General features: G+C 42.1%; 1 protein-coding gene across 1 annotated transcript in view; it reads left to right on the forward strand.

The window, feature by feature from the left end:
- The first annotated feature begins 10,774 nt into the window (after window positions 1-10,774).
- Window positions 10,775-18,172, forward strand: part of Klhl2 (kelch like family member 2) — a 108,617-nt gene continuing 101,219 nt past the window's right edge. Inside the window, exon 1 of the mRNA XM_004848225.3 lies at window positions 10,775-10,931. Coding sequence (XP_004848282.1) covers window positions 10,906-10,931 — 26 coding nt within the window. The 5' untranslated portion in view covers window positions 10,775-10,905. The remainder of the gene's footprint in view (window positions 10,932-18,172) is intronic.

An 18,172-nucleotide genomic window follows, 5' to 3' on the forward strand; every position in this document is an offset into this window, starting at 1 on the left:
GTAAAACTGTGAATGAGTTACTGGAGAAAATTCTGGAATATTCCCTGAGTGTCTTTAAAATCAAACTCCCATATGAAATTAGGTGAATGGACTGGTTGAGTTTGCAGTGTGGCTTCAGCCATACTTTTCTAGGAATTTGATTATAATTAGTTATTAAGGAAATGTAAATAATTTTTCCTATTCCTATGAACCTCTACTTATAAAAGTCATTTGGTGTGGAATTCAAGGCAAGAGGAAATCTCTTAAAGATGATTTAATCTCAACAATGACCAAAATAGTTGGTAGGCACATGACATAGACTTTAAAAATCACATTAGAGAGGTTCCATTGTATAAATATTTTTATTTGTGGCCTATAAAACAGAACTGATGAATTTAAAAATTATCCTAGACACTGAACATTTAAAAAAACTTAATTTAAAAATACATAAATTATTTTCATCCTACCCCCCAAAGTATGACACTTCACTGTTCCAAAAATACTACACATTTAAATATACTGTAATTATGAACATATATATCTTCCCACAGTTAGAACTTAAAAATGGATTGTGCTAAATAAAATGCATATTGCTGCAATATTTAAACATGCTTTAAAGTAAATCATTATTATAAGTGGGCATGTAAATTACTATGGCTTTCAGAAGGCTTAATCAGAAATGAATAGATATCCACCATCACTCGGGCTCCTAAACTCTCATTCAAGGTCTTCTTACAATGTGACTAGAATGAAAAATTATGAAAACAAACAGTACAGACTGGAAGGAAAGATATAAAAAAGAGAATTTGAAATACTAAGGATTTCTGGCAATGTAAAGTCCAACTAAAAAGAAAACCAATCTTTACTGGTGGCTTTGAATCTTGTTCCCTAGGGTTTACAGTAAAAATAAGATTTCCAAAAGGGTGGGTGTATGTTGGTAAAAGGAGAGGAGGAAATCATCTGTGGTACTAAGAGGCCCTAAATAGTGTACTACTTAATGCATTAATCAAACTTCTGATGCTCATGGCCTTTCTGAAATTCACATCAGTTTAAATCCTGGATGAATCTGCAACTAGCAGCAAAGCCCTCCTTGCCTTGGTTCCCTGCAGCCTCAGCAAATTGGCAGCAAGGCTTCCTTAGCAGCTGCTAATGGCTGAAGATACCATGCAGCATGATTCTACTTATCTGAAACAAATATACATCCCTGTGTTTCTTCACATACCACTTAAGCAACTGCCTAGAAAAATGTTTGAAAGGATAGATGTAAAATGGGATAGATGTTAATGTGTTACCTCTGATGAGAAGACTGGAGAAGTCAATGAGGATTTTCATGTTATGGTTTGAATTTTTTTTTTTTTTTTTGGCACTGGGGATTGAATTCGGGACCTTGTGCTTTCGAGGCAGGCGACAGAACCACAGAGCTAAATCCCCGGCTGAAATTTTACTATAAGAATGCAAGCATGTATTATTTGCCTAATTTATAAACATTAACAATTAAGAAAGCAACACTGGGATGTCAATCTTTGCAGAGAAATGTAGAGAACATGCAGGGAGGATTTGGTCTAGTAATAAAGTAGCTTACCACAGAAAGTTGCATTACCAGTTTCTTCAGGGGCCAATAACTTTATTTTTATTTTATTTTATTTTATTTATTAAATTCTTTTATTGGTACATTGTAGGTATACAACACAATTACATTTCTCATTAGGAATTGTACCTTTACATAATGCATCTTGGTTCTTATTTTTTCCCCATTCCTAGCCCTCCCTTCACGCCCTCCACCCTTCCCTATTTACAAAGACTTTATTTCCATTTTTTCCATTTCTCATCATTTTTTCCTTTCCCCTGCCCCTCCCACTACCCCTACCCCTTTGGACCTTTTCTTCCTATTTTACATTATCGATTATTCATTCTAATCATTGGTACATTTTAGGTATACAATATAAGAAATTCATCATTGGAAATTTGCACCTTTACATAGTCTCTCTTGGTTCTTATTTTTCACCCTTGCCCAGCCCTCCCTTCAACCCCTCAATTCCTCCCTATTTACAAAGATTTTGTTCCTATTTTTCCATTTTCTCAAGGGGCCAATAACTTTATAAGAGTGACTATATCTTTGTACCAGGTGTCCTTGTCCTGGCTTATCTACACCTTCTCACTGGAAATTTTACTGAAATGTCTTGTTAAAACTGAAAACTCTCCAGGCCTAAAAGCACATCATCATCATCTGTTCCATGTGACTGTCTTCTTTTTATCAATTTTATCATCAAGTTTTCATGTTCTACATGTTGGGTCATTTGCCTACTTTATCCTCTTTGCCTCCCTGAATCAAATTAGTCATGGGCTCCATCTCTGTCATGTGGCCTTTCTTTTTCATTTCTACCATACTACTTAAGGCTTTCATTGTCACACACATGAAATCTTATAATAGTTTTCCAACTAATCTTGCTCCCAGTTTTTCCAGTCTATTACTGATTCTGTATATCCATGCCAAATTCAGTTTTATAGTACAGTTTATTTTTTTACTACCTGGACTAATACACACATGTTCCCAAGATTTATCTATTTACACCATATATAGTAAAGCCTAAATTTTATTTATACAGTAAAGCCCAGGACCCCCAGGCTCTGACCTTAACATTAACATCTCAGCTTTATTTCTTAATATTTCATTCTTGGAATCATTGACCCAAAATACTTCTTTATTGTCCCCTAATCATACTGTCTTTTCCCACTATGTACCTTTATTTTTCTTAGGCATTTAAGTCAGTGTTTATTTGTGAAGAGTTTGTTCTCAGAACTAGTTTTCTTTAATATGTTGGATTTATTCTTTGTGTCTGCTGCTAACAATAATATCTTAAAGGCAGAGTCCTTACTATAAGTTTTATATTAGTCCTAACTCTTATCCCTATGGGGACACACCTATCCCAGCATATTCACCAAGGAAGGCATTCAATAAATGTTGGCTGATTTACTGGAATAAAGGAAGATTTCTCTGAGCCTTCATTTCTGGGCAGCATTGTTCATAAAATGCTTATAAAATGCTAAAAGTAAAAAGAAATATGTTAATATATAGATGTAGTTAAACACACACAGTATGCGTTTGAGTTGGAAAATATGTTACTGGAGGTGAATATTTTAGTTAATGCCAGTTTGTTGTGGTTTAAATCTTGATGTCCCCCAAGAGCCTTATGTGCTCAGAGGTAGGGCTTTTGGAGGGTGCTTGTATCATGGGGGTACTCTGCTCATCAGTGGATTAATCCATGAATGAGTTCATGGATGATTGTCCAGGTAGGAAGTTGGGCCTGGTCAGAAGAGGTGGGTCACTGGGCACGACCTGGGAGAGTATATCTTCCCCCTCAGCTCCTTCTTTCTCACTCTGGCTCCTGGCTACCATGATGTAAGCAGTCTTCCTGCATGGCAAGCCCCTGACATTTAAGCCTGCTGACCATGGACTGAAACTTCTGAAACTGTGAGCCAAAATAAACTTCTCCTGCTTTAAGTTGTGGGTGGTAAGTGTAAGACCATGGGCCTTACCAAACACTCCGAGGAGCTGACTGCAGTGAAGAACACCCAGGAAGGAACACACCAGACAAGTAAAACAGACCTTTATTAGTCTGGCCAGACGGCACTCCCAAAGCAAAGGAGCTTAGAGAGGCAACTGGCTCAGAGTCTGAGGCTGTTTTTATAGGGGGTCGCAGGGGAAGTTGGCAAGCAGAAATACGAAAGTGGAGGAGAGAGATAAAACAGACCTTTTACAGATTGTCCTTAAGATAACATATTCAGATATGGAGTTGGGCAAGCATGATGGAACACTACGCACACAACAGACCTTTCTGGCACAACAACAAGCACATCCCTGGAACTCGATGTCTACCTGGTGATCCATAACAGAAGCAGACAAGTTGGGGGCCTATTACAAAATGGAGTAACTGTTGTTCAGTCTTACAGTAAGTATTTTGTCTCAGCCATCAGGAACTGACTACTTAGATACTGTTCATTCACTGAACAGCATTTGTTGAGTGTATAATATGTGCCAGGCACCTTGCTAGACTCAGGAGATATGATAGTGACCAAACAGACTAAAACACATATCTTCATGGAGCTTACATTTCAAAGGAAAGGACAGGTAGTAAATGAAATAAATAAATCATACAGTTTGTCATATTTGGTAAACTAGAGTAGTTGTGTTGGGAATGTAGGTGGTGTGTGTGGGTGTTGGTAGTTGGAATTTAAAATAGAGTGGTGGTCAGTATTTTCTCTATCTTTCATAGAAAAAATTCAATACATCTAAGCATAATTCAATTAAGATTGGCTTGAATCAGTTTGCCTCAGAAAATAGGACTAGAAATATTTCCTCATATTTTAATTTTAGTTGGATTTTAACAAAGACTTCAAAATGGCAGCTTCAGTTCATTTTTAGTTCAATGAAGAATAGCTCTCATACATATGCAGCCTGGAGTCAATTCTATTTCTTGGGTTGGATTATTACCAAGATCTTAACAAGGAAGAGGAAGAATTATGGATGCCTCAGGAATTGACTAACCACATATATCCTACATTAAACATGCTTCTCCGAATCCAGAAGCTCACTAGAACCAGATTAAGAACTAGAAGGGATTTCTTGGCAAAGGAGGATTCTTACAAAAATAAAGACTTGGGTTGAACTCAAGTTTTAGGATTTATGTGCAAATTCAAGACTTATCTTTTTATCATGTGAACAATTTGGACAAGTAACACAAACTCCAGGAGGTTTGGTCTCAAAAGAACTAGTGTTTAAAAAGAATAAATTTCATCTCTGCTACTCGGCATTGCCCTTTAGCATAGTAGAACGTTCCTTTCACAGTGTTATACAGTAATACTGTACTCCTATTAATGAAAATGATACTTCAATATCTAACTTAGCAACAATTTTGTGATTAAAACAATATAGAAGGCATTGAAATGCATTCTAGGGGTGAAGAGAACAGGTAATCCTAAAGATATTATTTAGCCAATATAATACCAATATGAAGTTACCCCATGTGTAAAATCCATTTATATCAAAGTGTAATCCAGTAATCATTCTGTTACCTGATATAAGATCATTTCTAAGTTTTAGTAGGGATGGAAAGAGGACACTAGAGACCTGCAAACAGTAAGGACTAGAAGTGGGAGATGTGTTGATGCTCACAGGAAAAATGAGTGGGTAAACTAAGAAAGCCAAAACAAACTTATTTCACAATTTTGCTCAGGGTTTCTGCTATAAACAGTCTGCTCTGATGGACAAACAAAAACTGTGGGGAGAAGTTTCATGTGTATGAAAAATTTGAGATAAAAGACATTAAACAAATAATCCTTCTCATAATGTATTAAGAATTTTTACTTATGTGTCCCCCCTCCCAGTACTGCTGACTGTGTAGAAAGATGTTTAGTCTTACATAATTCTGTAATGAGGTACTACATCACCAGACTACAAAAATAGATACCATATAACTACAGATGATAAAAATAGATTAATTTCCTTTTCTTAAAAAAGCACAGAAACTGCTTACCTGATACATATTAGTGTGAAACCTATTTTGGGATACTTCCTGTACTAATTCAAACAGATTTTTCAATTAAACTTCACAGCAAACAAGTTGCTTTCATTTCTCTGTGAATCTCAGGCATAGGGTTCTGAGCAGGTATATTGCGCTGGAAGCAAAGTTGGTATCTTACAGACTACAAAAACAAGGAAGCAAACATTTATAAATGGAACTCAAGGAAGGAAACAAAGGACTCCTTCAAACAATGATTTTCTTTTGGTCTGGAACTGAAGACTCACCTCCCCCCATTTGACACCACAAAGCTTATAATAAACACTTCTTTGAATTGACAAATCCATTTGCTAAATAGCAAAGTCTCAAAAGAATATTTTGAAATGCACCATAATATGTTATGTATTGTAAGCTAATTTCAAATCAAAAGTATACAAGCAAAAACCTACTTAAGAAATGCATCTTAGGCTAACTCTGCAGGATAGAAAATAACACTTTTTAGAAGGTCTCTGTCTTCTTTAGATTTTACTTTTACTTTTTAGAGATGGGTGTCTTGCTATGTTTCCCAAAGTGGCCTTCAATCCTTGAGCTCAAGTGAACCTCCTGCCTCAGCCTCCTTAGTAGCTAGGATTATAGATGTACACCCCTCACACCCTGCTTATCTATTTTTGAATGAGTGATTCTTTTTTGCACTTGCTCTTTACATTGGAAGGAATTTCAAATACAAGAACAGTTTTATATTCTTCAATAAAGTCTGTATCAGAGCAATTCTCAGCACCCCCAATCTTTGCCATTTGATGTGTTTGTGCCCTTTATGTCAGTTCTATTGCAAAATCCGATTTGAACTGTTTAAATAATTTTGTCATCAGCTACTGTCATGGACTTGTTCCTCTGTGTAGTTTAATGATATATGCTGTCACTTACATTGGCTTTGGATTATGGTTACAATGTGTCTAAGGAATTGTGGCATTTGAATAGTACGACAAATGGATGTACTCTGTAAGATCTCCTCCCTCTGCCAGTGGTAAAGGACTTGTCTGAAGCGGGCCAAGGGCTGGGGATGTAGCTCACTAGGAAAGCACTTGCCTAGCATGCCTGAGGCCCTGGGTTTGATCTCTAGCACCACACACAAAAATATACAGGTTTAGGTGGAGCTAAAAATTTGAATAGGGAGAGGTTCACCTCTCTGCTTGTTCAGTTCTTTCACCAAAGGAAATGGAAATAAGAGTTCCTGGGTGGCCTTGAGTAGCTGCTCCTAAAAAGACGAGGAAACTGACAATTCGAGGACAAACTACAACTCTTGCAGTACTGCTGGATTTATGTCCATCCTGTCAAATACTTTTGTTTACTTTTTCTTAAAAATGGAGAGACAGGGTTAAGTGTGGAGGCTGTATCTGGCCAAGGGCCAGTTTTGTGAAGTTACTTGGCTCCCTTAAAGATGAAAATGGAAACTCTGCCCTCAAAGTGCTTCTGACCTAATGCAGGTCTGCCTACGTCTGAAAGCCAAAGGTTCCCTCACTGTCTTTCTAGAACACAACATGGCTCAGTGTGGATTAACGTTTTCAAATTCCTTTAAGATCCTGAGATGAAGACACTGATGAAATCTAAGCTTCTTCTAGATTTGAGAGTCTTAAGTTCTGGGTTCAGCTCTTTATCTTGTTGGAGGAAATGGGGTTGGGACAGAGAAATGGAATGGGAATGTGTAGTCTTCAAGGCTATTAGGTGCCACCATACTAGGATATTAGAGCTTGTGGGCTGACATTTAACTCTAAACAAGGTTGAGCCATATATGGGTAAAAAAAGTATCCTTTCCAAGTTCATTTGTGAAGCCTACAAATGGGGAGGGGTTTGGGGAAAAATAAGGTTGAGTAGACATTAGCATGCTAGCCAAAATGGAGCCCTTAAGATGCAGAAAATTGTGACAGCCAAAACTAACCCAGAGGAGGGTGTGAAAGGCACCAGGGGCTGAAGTATGTGCAGTCCTGTCAGACTGATCTATCCTCAGCTTTTTCTATCTACTAGGACATACAATATCATTTTGGGTGAGAAGATACAGGAGCAATAGGAGAGCTTTTTTCTTCTTCCTAAAAGAGCTGCTCCTGAAATGGTTGATCCTCCACCCCTATTCACTCAGCTTTCATGCAGAGCAAGTCAGGCCAAAAGTGTGGTCAAACCTAAGTTGATATTATTTCCTGGCTATCGTACTGAATCCCAGTTCCTAGTTGAGTCAGGTATAACTGACGGCATAAAAATAAGTAAAAATAGTAACAGCAACTAACATTTATTATATGCTTCATTATCCCCTTAGGTCCTGTATGTTTATGCAAAATATTTCATTTTTACAACAAATTTATAAATTGGGGAGTTCTGTTATGGTCCTAAAGAAAACCATCACTAATTATAGAGAAGTAACTTACTATTTCTATAACTTACACATGGTGGATAAAGGCTGCCACTACAATATACAGAAATTAGCTCTGACAGGGGCATACTAAAGTACTTTTCCTTTCCTGGGCCAGTTCACTAGGCCACCACCCTACCTCTGCTAGACCTCTTCCAACTGCATAGGCTGTCCCTTTTCATTTCCTCTGCCAAATCCTCATCTTATTTTTCAGACTGTCCCAGGGCTGCTTTGGTCCTCTCCTTTTCTCCTGCTACATTATCTAGTTGAGCTCAACCAGTCACATGAGTTTATGTGCCCACAGTCATACAGCATTTATGTGCCTACAACCTCCAAATTTATGTCCATCCCAGACACATACCTACTTGTCTATACCTATCTCCACTTGGGTGTTTGACAGAAACCTCAAATTTACCATGCCTAATTCCAAGTTCCAATCCCCCTCTCCAAAATTTGTTCTTTCCCAATCTCAATAAATGACAGCTTCATTCTCTCCTGAGCTCAGATAGAAACCTTCCAGGTCAGCGCTGGGGGTGTAGATCAGTGGTAGAGTGGGTGCCTGGCACGAGTGAGGTCTGGGGTTTGATCCCCAGCACAAACAAATGAACAAATGGTGCTGCCCCCATAAAACCTGTCAGGATCATCATTGGGCACTCTTTCTCTATATTCACACCTAACCTAACAGTGATTCCCGAGTGCTTTATCCTCCAAAACAGACTCAGAATCAGCACTTCTCTCCATCTCTGGCTCTAGCTGATGTCACCCTTATTTATTTATTTATTTTTTTGTATTAACTTCTTTTATTGGTACATTGTAGGTATACAACACAATTACATTTCTCATTGGGAATTGTACCTTTATATAATGCATCTTGGTTCTTATTTTTTCCCCATTCCTAGCCCTCCCTTCATGCCCTCCACCCTTCCCTATTTACAAAGACTTTATTTCCATTTTTTCCATTTCTCATCATTTTTCCTTTCCCTTCTTTCCTTTCCCCTGCCCCTCCGACTACCCCTACCCCTTTGGACCTTTTCTTCCTATTTTACATTATCGATTATTCATTCTAATCATTGGTACATTTTAGGTATACAATATAATGACATTCATCATTGGAAATTTGCACCTTTCCATAGTCTCTCTTGGTTCTTGTTTTTCACCCTTGCCTAGCCCTCCCTTCAACCCCTCCAGCCCTCCCTATTTACAAAAATTTGAATTGCCTTTTTTTTTTTTTTTTTGGTACCAAGGATCGAACTCGGGTCCTTGGGGTTGCAAGGCAGGCTGCAGAACCACTGAACTAAATCCCCGGCCCCTGTCACCCTTATTTTCATCCCAGCTAGGCTCATCTCCGTGCTTGCTGACTTGCCTCTTCTGTATACTGCCTATGTAACAGTCGCTTTTTGAAAAATAACTTATGAATCTTTAAAAACGTGCCCATAAATGATAACTCCCCCATCACCTAGCTTCAAAATTTAACATTTGGCCAATCTTCTTTGGTCTATGCACCTCCCATCGTCTTCATCTTTTTCCTCTCCTCCTCCTCTTCATTTTGGTGGAGTATTCTGAAACAAATCCCAGTAAAGTCATCAGATCAAGCAGCTCACAAGTTTCTAACTGCTTCTCATCTTAGTAAAAGCCAAATCTTGAGAGTTTGGGGCCAGCCTGAATTACATAGTAAGACCCTGTCACAAATAAACAAACGAACAAACAAGGCCCAGTGTGGTGGCAAACGCCTGTAATCCCAGCACTCAGGAGGCTGAGGTAGGGTAGTTGTGAGTTGGAGGCCAGCCTGCATCCTGAACTACGTAGCAAGGCCCCGCCTCAAAATAGGCCAAATCTTTTATCACAGCCTACAAGACCTACGTGGTCCATGACTACTCCCCCCATACCCGCTCCTATCGCTGTTTCCCGCTCTAATCAGCAGCACTAGAAGGTCTCAAAGCTTGGAGGGCACCAGCACCATCTGGAGGGATTGTCCTAGCACAGACTGCTGGGCCAGGTCCAGGGGTCCTGATGCAGTAGGTCGAAGGGTCTCCCAGGTTCCCCGGCAAGGCAGGCAAATAGATCTAGCTGAGGAGTCTGCAGGGCTGTCCCCTGGGCATTCTGTGCACCGCTCAAGACTGGTTCTTCCGTCTGCCTCATGGGTACCTTTGACAGGCCTTCCCTCACCACTCCTCACGCTGACTGATTCTTCTTCCTGGCAGGCGCCGTCCGCTTCTGTCTCTTCTCACGTCTAGCCCGACAGCTCCCTGCCCCGGTCCCAGGTCCCAAACCCTCCTAGAGAGCGCTCACCCGTCCGAGGAAGGAGACCTAGCTTCAAGCTTGGGACCCTGGGCAGGCCAATTCATTTCCCCTGCCTCGGATTCACCATTTGGGAAGGCAGAGCCGGCTCCACCACCCTTCCGCGTCCCCTGCCAGAGGCTCGGATCAGAGGAGAAGGACCAGACGGTGCCGCGGAGGCCGCGGGCCGGTGAACCCGCGCGCCCTCCCCCACCCTGCCCCGCCCCGCCCCGCCCGGCCCGGCGTCGCGGTGACCCCCGCCGTCCCGCCCGCCCGCTCCGGCTCTCGCCCGCCGCCGCCCCCAGAGTCCGCCTCGGCAGCGGCGCGGCTCGGGGAGGAAGGAAAGGCGCCCGGGGGAGGCACCCTCGCTTGGCCGCCGCGGAAGGCCGCACCGCCGTCCCGTCACAGCGCCGGCGCCGGCCAGGCGAACCCGGAAGTGGCCGAGCAGCGCGCTCCCTGCTCCTCGCCCGCTCGCCCCTCCGTCCCCGTCGCCGTCTCCGCCCGCACTCCGGCGAGGGAGCCGCGCAGCATCCGGAGCGCGCCCGGCCGAGCGGGCCATGGCCGCGGGGGCCGCCGCCGCAGGTGGTGGCGCGGCGTGAGGCGAGCGCGGCGCCCCCTCCGGGGCGGATGGCACGCGGCGCGGCGGGCGGGCAGTGCCGGCGTCCGCGGCTGGAATGGTGCTGGCGGCGGCGAGCGGTGCCTACGTTCTGAAGCCCGCGAGGAGCCACAATGGAGACGCCGCCGCTGCCTCCCGCGTGAGTGAGCGGGCGGCGGGAGGGCGGGCTTCGGCCGCTACGGAGGAGCGCGCTGCTGCGGCGCGGGGCTGCTGGGGACGCCCGCCCGCCGGTGCCGGCCGAGGAGGATGCCCGGGGGCGGCGGGGGTGGGAAGTGCGGGGCGTGACGAGGCGTGGTGCCTGCAGTCCGGAGGCGACCGCAGACGGAACTCAGGCTGGCCGGGCTGTGACTTCGAACGCCGCCCAGGATTTCCAGGGCCAGGGCTTCCCAGTCCCGGGCGACCGGAGGCTTCGGGATGGGGCTCTGTGTCTCTTCCTGAAAGGCACGGGCTGCTGGTGCCCACCCTGCCTGCCCACCCCTTGCCCTTAGGCAGAGATAGGGTGCGCGGATTCCGGTTGAAAAGGAAACCGGGAAGTACCAGACACCCGGTGTCTAAATGCATTGATCTGAACGTTACTTGCTTCCCCGAATTTCCAACAAAATTAATATCTGAGGAGCTTTTATATCACTCAAAATGAGCTGCGGCCGTTCAGGGCATGTGACCTTTTACCTGGTACTGCAGAACATTTCATCCAGAAATCAGAGCACCTTCTGTTTCCTTGGTACCCGGGGCAAATTAGTAGTGTATCGACCTGCCAGGCACAGGTGTCTTTTTTCCTTGGTGCTCAAGTACATTCAAGATCACCTGCAACAAAATTACTTTCTAGAAATAATAATAACTGGAAAATTACATGGAAGATACTATTGTATTATTTAGTGCAAGGGTGTTTGCTTTTTAAAAAAATATATACCTTGGTAAAAGTGGACTGCAAATCCCCAGGAGTTTTGAAAATTTCAGTTTTGACTTGCTTCCCTTAGTTTAACCTTTAGGAAGGAAAAAGAGGCTTTTGAATTTGACTTTTCGAGCCGCAGGGAAACCTCGTTCTCAAGAATGGTATTTCTTTATTCATGGAGCCTTACCATTTTTCAGTTAGTCGGCCAGCTTCACTCCGTGGCGATTGTACCGCACCAGCCTCTTGGGGTTACTAGCAGAATTTCAGACAAAATATGGTTATTTGGTTTGGGCTAAAAAATTTTTTTTGATGTTGAATCCTTTTAGGAAAACGAATGGGATTCTGGAACTACAATTTTTCAAAGTGCATTACAGAATTTTGAGCTTGAGTGGAACAGGTCATGGGGCTGAGGAGTAGATTATAAAACTCTTGAGTTGCCCCTCCTGGGCTGATAGAAAAAAGCACAAGGGCTCAGCCGCTTCTTGATTGCTGTAGCTTTGAGGCTCCCTGTTCTGCTTCTGGTCTTCAGCAGCTTGGGGGAGGGCTCCAGAACCCCTAGGAGGCATGATGGTGGATTGTTAGCTTCAGCAGCATGAACAGGCGTGAGAGTTCTTACAGCAGCACAGGGACCCTGCATATAGACAGCATGTCACATATAACATGGAGGATGGGTCTGTAGTAAACCGCCCTCTTGTGTATCAGTTCTCTGCAGTCTCTTTTTACTTTTGGAGCAAAGTGAACTCGAGCAAAACAAGGGAATCTTAGGATGCAGCTGAAAGAAGGGTGTGGAAAAGCAGGCTCAGGAGGGAGTAGACACAAAAAATGATTTAAATGGAAGTAAAACAACGAAATAGGTGTGTGCATTGCTCATACTGATAAGCTGAATCCAGGCAGATCAATGAATCATAATTCTGATGTCCAGCAGGATTCTTTGGTATTGAAACTCCATGGTGCTGGAACAATGAGAGCCTGAGATAGAAGGGAAAACCCTGCTCGCCAGCAGTAATGAAAGAATTACTGAACCTCCTTTAAGTCATGTGTGACTGAAGTACCTGACACTTTTTCATTGTTTCAACCTATGTAAAAATACAAATAGATTTTATTTTCATTTGGCCTATCCAGAATTAACCCTAATTCCAGAACTTATTGTAGTGTTATTTATCTTCCTGTATTTCAGAAATAGTTTTTTCCTGCCCACCCTCTGGCCAGTTTGCCTCCACCCCTGTGAACTTCCTTCCTGCCTGGATGAGGGTGTTGGATTTGAGAAATGCAGGAGATGTCTTGGGAAGGGGCTTCACCAGGCCCTGCTGGTGGAGCTGGGTGGAACAGAGGCAGTGAAGTTATTGAGAGCAGTCAGCTTTGTATTAGGTTGGCTTCTTTAGCTTGACTTTTAAGGCAGAGAAAGATGTTTGACTTGGACTTAAAGTATGTTGTATGTTGTGTTTGGAAGCAGACTCAGAATTCTCTTTGTGCGAAGTCTATTTATTAACTTAATTCAGTCTGCAAATATTTGAATGTCTGTCTCTGCCTGACACTGTGTGGGTTGCTTTTGTTTGTGCCCGTTTTAAAAAGATGGCGACCCAGGGGCGGGGATTTAGCTCAGTGGTTTCACCGCCTGCTGCGCAAGCGCAAGGACACGGGTTCGATCCCCAGTACCACAAAAAAAAAAAAAAAAGAGGACCCACCACGTTGCCCCAGCTGACCTCAAACTCCTAGGCTCCAGGGATCCACCTCCTTCAGCCTCTGGTGTAACTGGGGCCAAAAGGGTATGCAACCACACCCGACTTTGTGTGCTTTTTAAAAAAACTAATTAATTAATTTTTAACGGCCAGACTTACATTGTTCTCCAGTCCCCCTTGCTTGCTCCCCTTTGGCCTGTTTGCCCATTTTCTGGAGGGGTGGCAGGCAGCTGCCCAGGATTCCTCTCCTCAGGCTGACCTCCTCGACCTGGTTTTGATCTCTTGTGCTTTTTCCACTCCTTCTTACCAAGTTCTCTCCAACCCGTCACAATTCTCATACTGCTCATCCTTGGGCTTTATAGTTCTTTTTCTTGTTTTTTGCATCGAGTACATGTGGGGTTGGGATTCTGTTGCATTTTGGGATATGGGTGATAGAAAGACCATGTGACATTTGCTTCTGGTCAAACCTGAACTAAAATGAGATGTCCATCACTAAGGGAGTTTTAGGTAGTAAACCGAGCTGTGTAAAAGGAAGTATAAGCCGATCAGCCCTGACCTTAGGAATGTTGTACACATTCCAGCTTTTATAATTATTTGTGCAGAGGATTTTCAGAATTATTGAGTTGAAGAAAAACTGTGAGGTATAAGACTCAGTGCATCCCTTTGACCTCCCTTCCTTGAACCATTTTCTTGGCCCTTGTTTTCTTGCTAACTCGCTTATCACAGGTTGGTTTGCTTTCTACAGGTCTTGCTGATTTGCTTTTCCTTTACAGTGTCGAGCAGACACGGCTGTATCTGTTTTCTGGTCCCTGATCCCACATCACCGGAGGCCCTGGTCAGCAGAGGCGTTCAACCATCGGCAGACCACTTGTTGGCCACGTGCTGAGGGATTTAGGCAACAGCAGATTGGTTGGATTAGAGAAGAGATTCTCCAATTTTTGGATTTTATTGTCTTGTTTTAAAAAAAGAAAAACAGAATTGTTAGAATCCACCTGCAAATTATTGTTTATTGTTTTGCCAAGTAAAATAATTATTGATGAAATGATAACTAGCAATTATTACCACCTTTCAATGAAAGAAAGGGCATTTTAATATCTCTCCTTAAATATAAGGAAGATATTAATCTCTGAGTAAAGGATGGCCTTCAAATTGAATAAATTTAGTTTTATGAAAACTTGTTGCGTTGTCCTCATTTTGTCACAGATAAGTAAAAAGCGGAACTGTGACTGGAACTATGACTTTTAATGTTCTGTGTAAGATTAAATTACCATGAATTTAGTATGGATTACCCCAGTACTTGTCATTTATAAAGTGCAAGAATGCACATTCTTGATTTTAATTAGTTCTAAATGTAAATTGGGCATCTGATATCTTAGGCACATCTTTTTGAAATAGGCCATAATGTTTAAAATATAGTTTTTAGGAGCAATAAGGGCCCACAAGGTAATGGGGAAAGAAGCTGTGGATCAATATGTGTTGAAGGAAGTGTACTTTCTAGGGACAATTTGGAGGTGGATTTGGACACTCAAAAAGGACAGTCTGGGAATAGGTAACATTTATATAGTAGTTTTAAAAATTTCTAATGCTGGGCCGGAGATTTAGCTCCGTGGCACCGCACCTGCCTCACAAGCGCAAGTTTGATCCCCGGTACCAAAGAAAAAAAAAAAATTTTCTAATGCTGGGAATGTATCCCTCCGCTCCCTAAAAAAGCCCAGACCTCTTGTTTCTGGTTCACATTTTTTATTGCACATGGCAGGCATTTAGTGTATATTAGTAACTTTAGTGTGGTGTAGAACTTCTTTTCTAAGATCAGGGAAAAGTTTCTTTCAGAGTGATACGGAGGAAGGAAACTTGCTTTTCAGGTGCTTTTCTGTTGTGATCTACCAAATTCCAAATTTATTTACTATTTACAATGAGGTAGTTCGGGTTTTTTATTCATATTTATTGAATTCCTACTTTTGGCCAGTTTTTGGGACTTTCTCAGAAAACAAAGTCCTTTTCCTCATGGTTGAGACTTGGAAAATAAATATAGAACAGTATTGGTGATACGAAGTACTAAAAAGGAAAATAAAGCAGGTTAGGGGACAGAATGAGGGCCAGAGAGCCGAGGTCCAGATAGGGTCAGGGCGTCCTTGCTGAGGTAAACCCCTGGGGTGGGGGCGGTGTCCAGGTGTTGCTGAGGGCAAGCCCGAGGCCTTGAAGTCCACCTCTCCAAGGTAACTGCACCTGGCAGTGGGTCAGTGTGATTTTTGCAAATTAGATGCTGCACTTTCTTCCGTATTGGATTGTTGGTGTTTGCCAAATTATTCCTTCAACTAGTTCCTTTCACTGATTCTGGCTCAAAAAACAAGCCCTTGCTTTCCATAACACGACTTATTGGTTTTCTCCTTTGGTTTTCAGGTTGCTAAATGTGACTTACATACTTCATTACCTCTCTTAGCCTCATCACCAATCTTACTGTACAGGTATTTTATTATTTTCAGCACAGGAAATTGAGGTTGTTACTTTGCTAAGCTTATACGTATTGAAAAAATGGGACACTAATCTGTCTTTTCTCTTTTCTCTTCTACTACTTTTCATGGCGGTAGCTGAAGGGTAGGCCTTGGCCAATTCTTCTTTCAGTCTTTTAATCTCTACATCATGGCTCCACTTGTATTTTAAGTCTGCACTCCGATCTGTGCTATGGTCTGCAATTTTGAGCTTACCTTATAAGGCAGGGCTCTCCTGCTTCCCGTAGCTTCTGCTGTCCTCTTCCCAGTTAAAACAACTTGGACGGAGTTCCCCCAGGGTCCAGTTGGAGCCCCAACTTCTTTACAAGTATTTCCTATTTATTCCATCTCATTGTAGGTCATTGTTGCATTTCAATAAAATTTATAATTGTAGTCCATAGTCCTGCATGTGTGTACTGACGTGTGCCATTCCGTGGTGTTTTTGGACATGTTTTTCTCACTTAGATCTAGGTAACTGAAGAAAGACCTTGGGTCAGCCTCTCTCACATCCTTTCCCCTGCCTAGTCCAAGGCTTGTAGTGGGCATCTAGGCAGCACTTGTTATATTTCACGTATTAACAATTGTGCTCATTTTCAGTGTTGCTAATAACCTTGAATTGAAAGTTGCAATTACAATTAAAGGCAGCAAGTAAAATCAGTTAACAGTGTTATCTCCATATTCAGCTTAGCCCTTAACCTGAACATTTTTCTTAACTTTATGTTTGCATTCACATGGTCTTCAATTCTTACACAGTTACCTGTGGTAAGTAGGTGAGGGGTTATATTTGATTTTCATACTGCATTTCACATTAGACATATTTGTGAAATCCATTTTTATAAATAGTTTGAAGCCCAGTGAGGCTGAGTAACTACTCCAGGATCACTTGCTTAGTATTTAGCTTGAGCAGAATTACAGTTTAGTTCTTCCATCTGATTCTGCTTCTCTCCTCTTACCTCCTCATCCATTTGCTAGAAAAGCAGCCCATCAACTGAATTGTCAGGTGATACTGCTCCCCTTCTTACCAACCAAGGGATGGCAGTAATAGGAAAAGAGGCAAAAGATCAGAAATACGACCTTTAGAATATGTGCTGCCCAAGTGAGCATTAGAAATATGACTGATAAAGGGCTCAGAAGTACTTGAAGTGGATCATTATCCTCTTTTCCCCTATTTGAACACCTCACAAATATTCCACTGACAGCTATGTTAATTGTTTTCATAAGATATTCTTTAAAAGATTGATTTGCATAAGACATGCTTTTACCCTGGTCCCTTTCCCCATAATAGTCACTGTCAGGGACAAAAAGTGCCTGATTGTGCTCTGTTTGTCACGTAGGTGGGAGGGAAAGGGAGAGAGCTGAGTTGAACTGAAGCAGAGCTTTTTACAGCTCTATTGTTCTAGTATCAGAGAGCAATTATGCTTAACTTCCATCACCCTCTCCACCTCAGACATCCCAGCCACCACCTCCTGCCAGTGCTTCCCCACACGCTCCAGTCCGTGGGGAGGACAGGGGAGCTGATACGGCACCTCCCCTCCGCCCTCCAGTAGGCTGGGGCTCTGGTTTTTAACTGCTAATCCATTTTAGCGAAGTTGGACATTTCTAGCTTTTCTAGATGTTTCCTTTCCATCTAGGAATTCAGAAATATAACTTCTTAACAATTTATGTATTACAACTAATCTATTCAGTGGCATTATGATGCTGTGAGATGTTCTGTGATTTGATGCAGAATAGGAAGTTTTTATCTTCCAAGATGCTTCATATTCAATTCTAAGGGTCTACATACTGAAGATAAAATCCAGGGTCTGTTTTTCTTTTATGTGGTGCTGGGGATTGGACCAGGGGTCTTGTGCATGTTGAGTGTATACTACCATTGCACTACGTCCCCAGCTCAGTCCAAGTTCATACAGACATTGACTTTAAAAAAAAACTATTTATTTGGTAATATGACTGTACATTTGTAAATTGTAAATTGTCCACTAGCTCTGTGCCTAAAAAAAGTTTGAATTCCATATACTTGAAAATTTAGAGTGTGACTTTTTTGCCTTTAGGTAGTTGTAGCAACTGAAGCTACAATCCTAGCATCAACCAAAATGTGTGTCCAGTCGGAGAAACAGTCTTAATTTCATAACCTCTAAATGATATGGTTATTTGGTTGAAGTGAATGTGTGAGCATTTTGTTGGGAAACCATAATATGACATGACAGATACTTGTTAAGAGACTGGTTATGGTGGAATAGCTACTTCAGATATCCCAGATTTGTGCCCAGCAGCAATGTTAATAAGATGCCAATTTCTGTATGCAAATTAGCTGGGAAGACAA

Source organism: Heterocephalus glaber, unplaced genomic scaffold (assembly GCF_053883595.1).
Source record: "Heterocephalus glaber isolate CG9 unplaced genomic scaffold, H.glaber_assembly_v1.0 deba00001461, whole genome shotgun sequence".
NCBI classification, from domain to species: Eukaryota; Metazoa; Chordata; class Mammalia; order Rodentia; family Bathyergidae; genus Heterocephalus; species Heterocephalus glaber.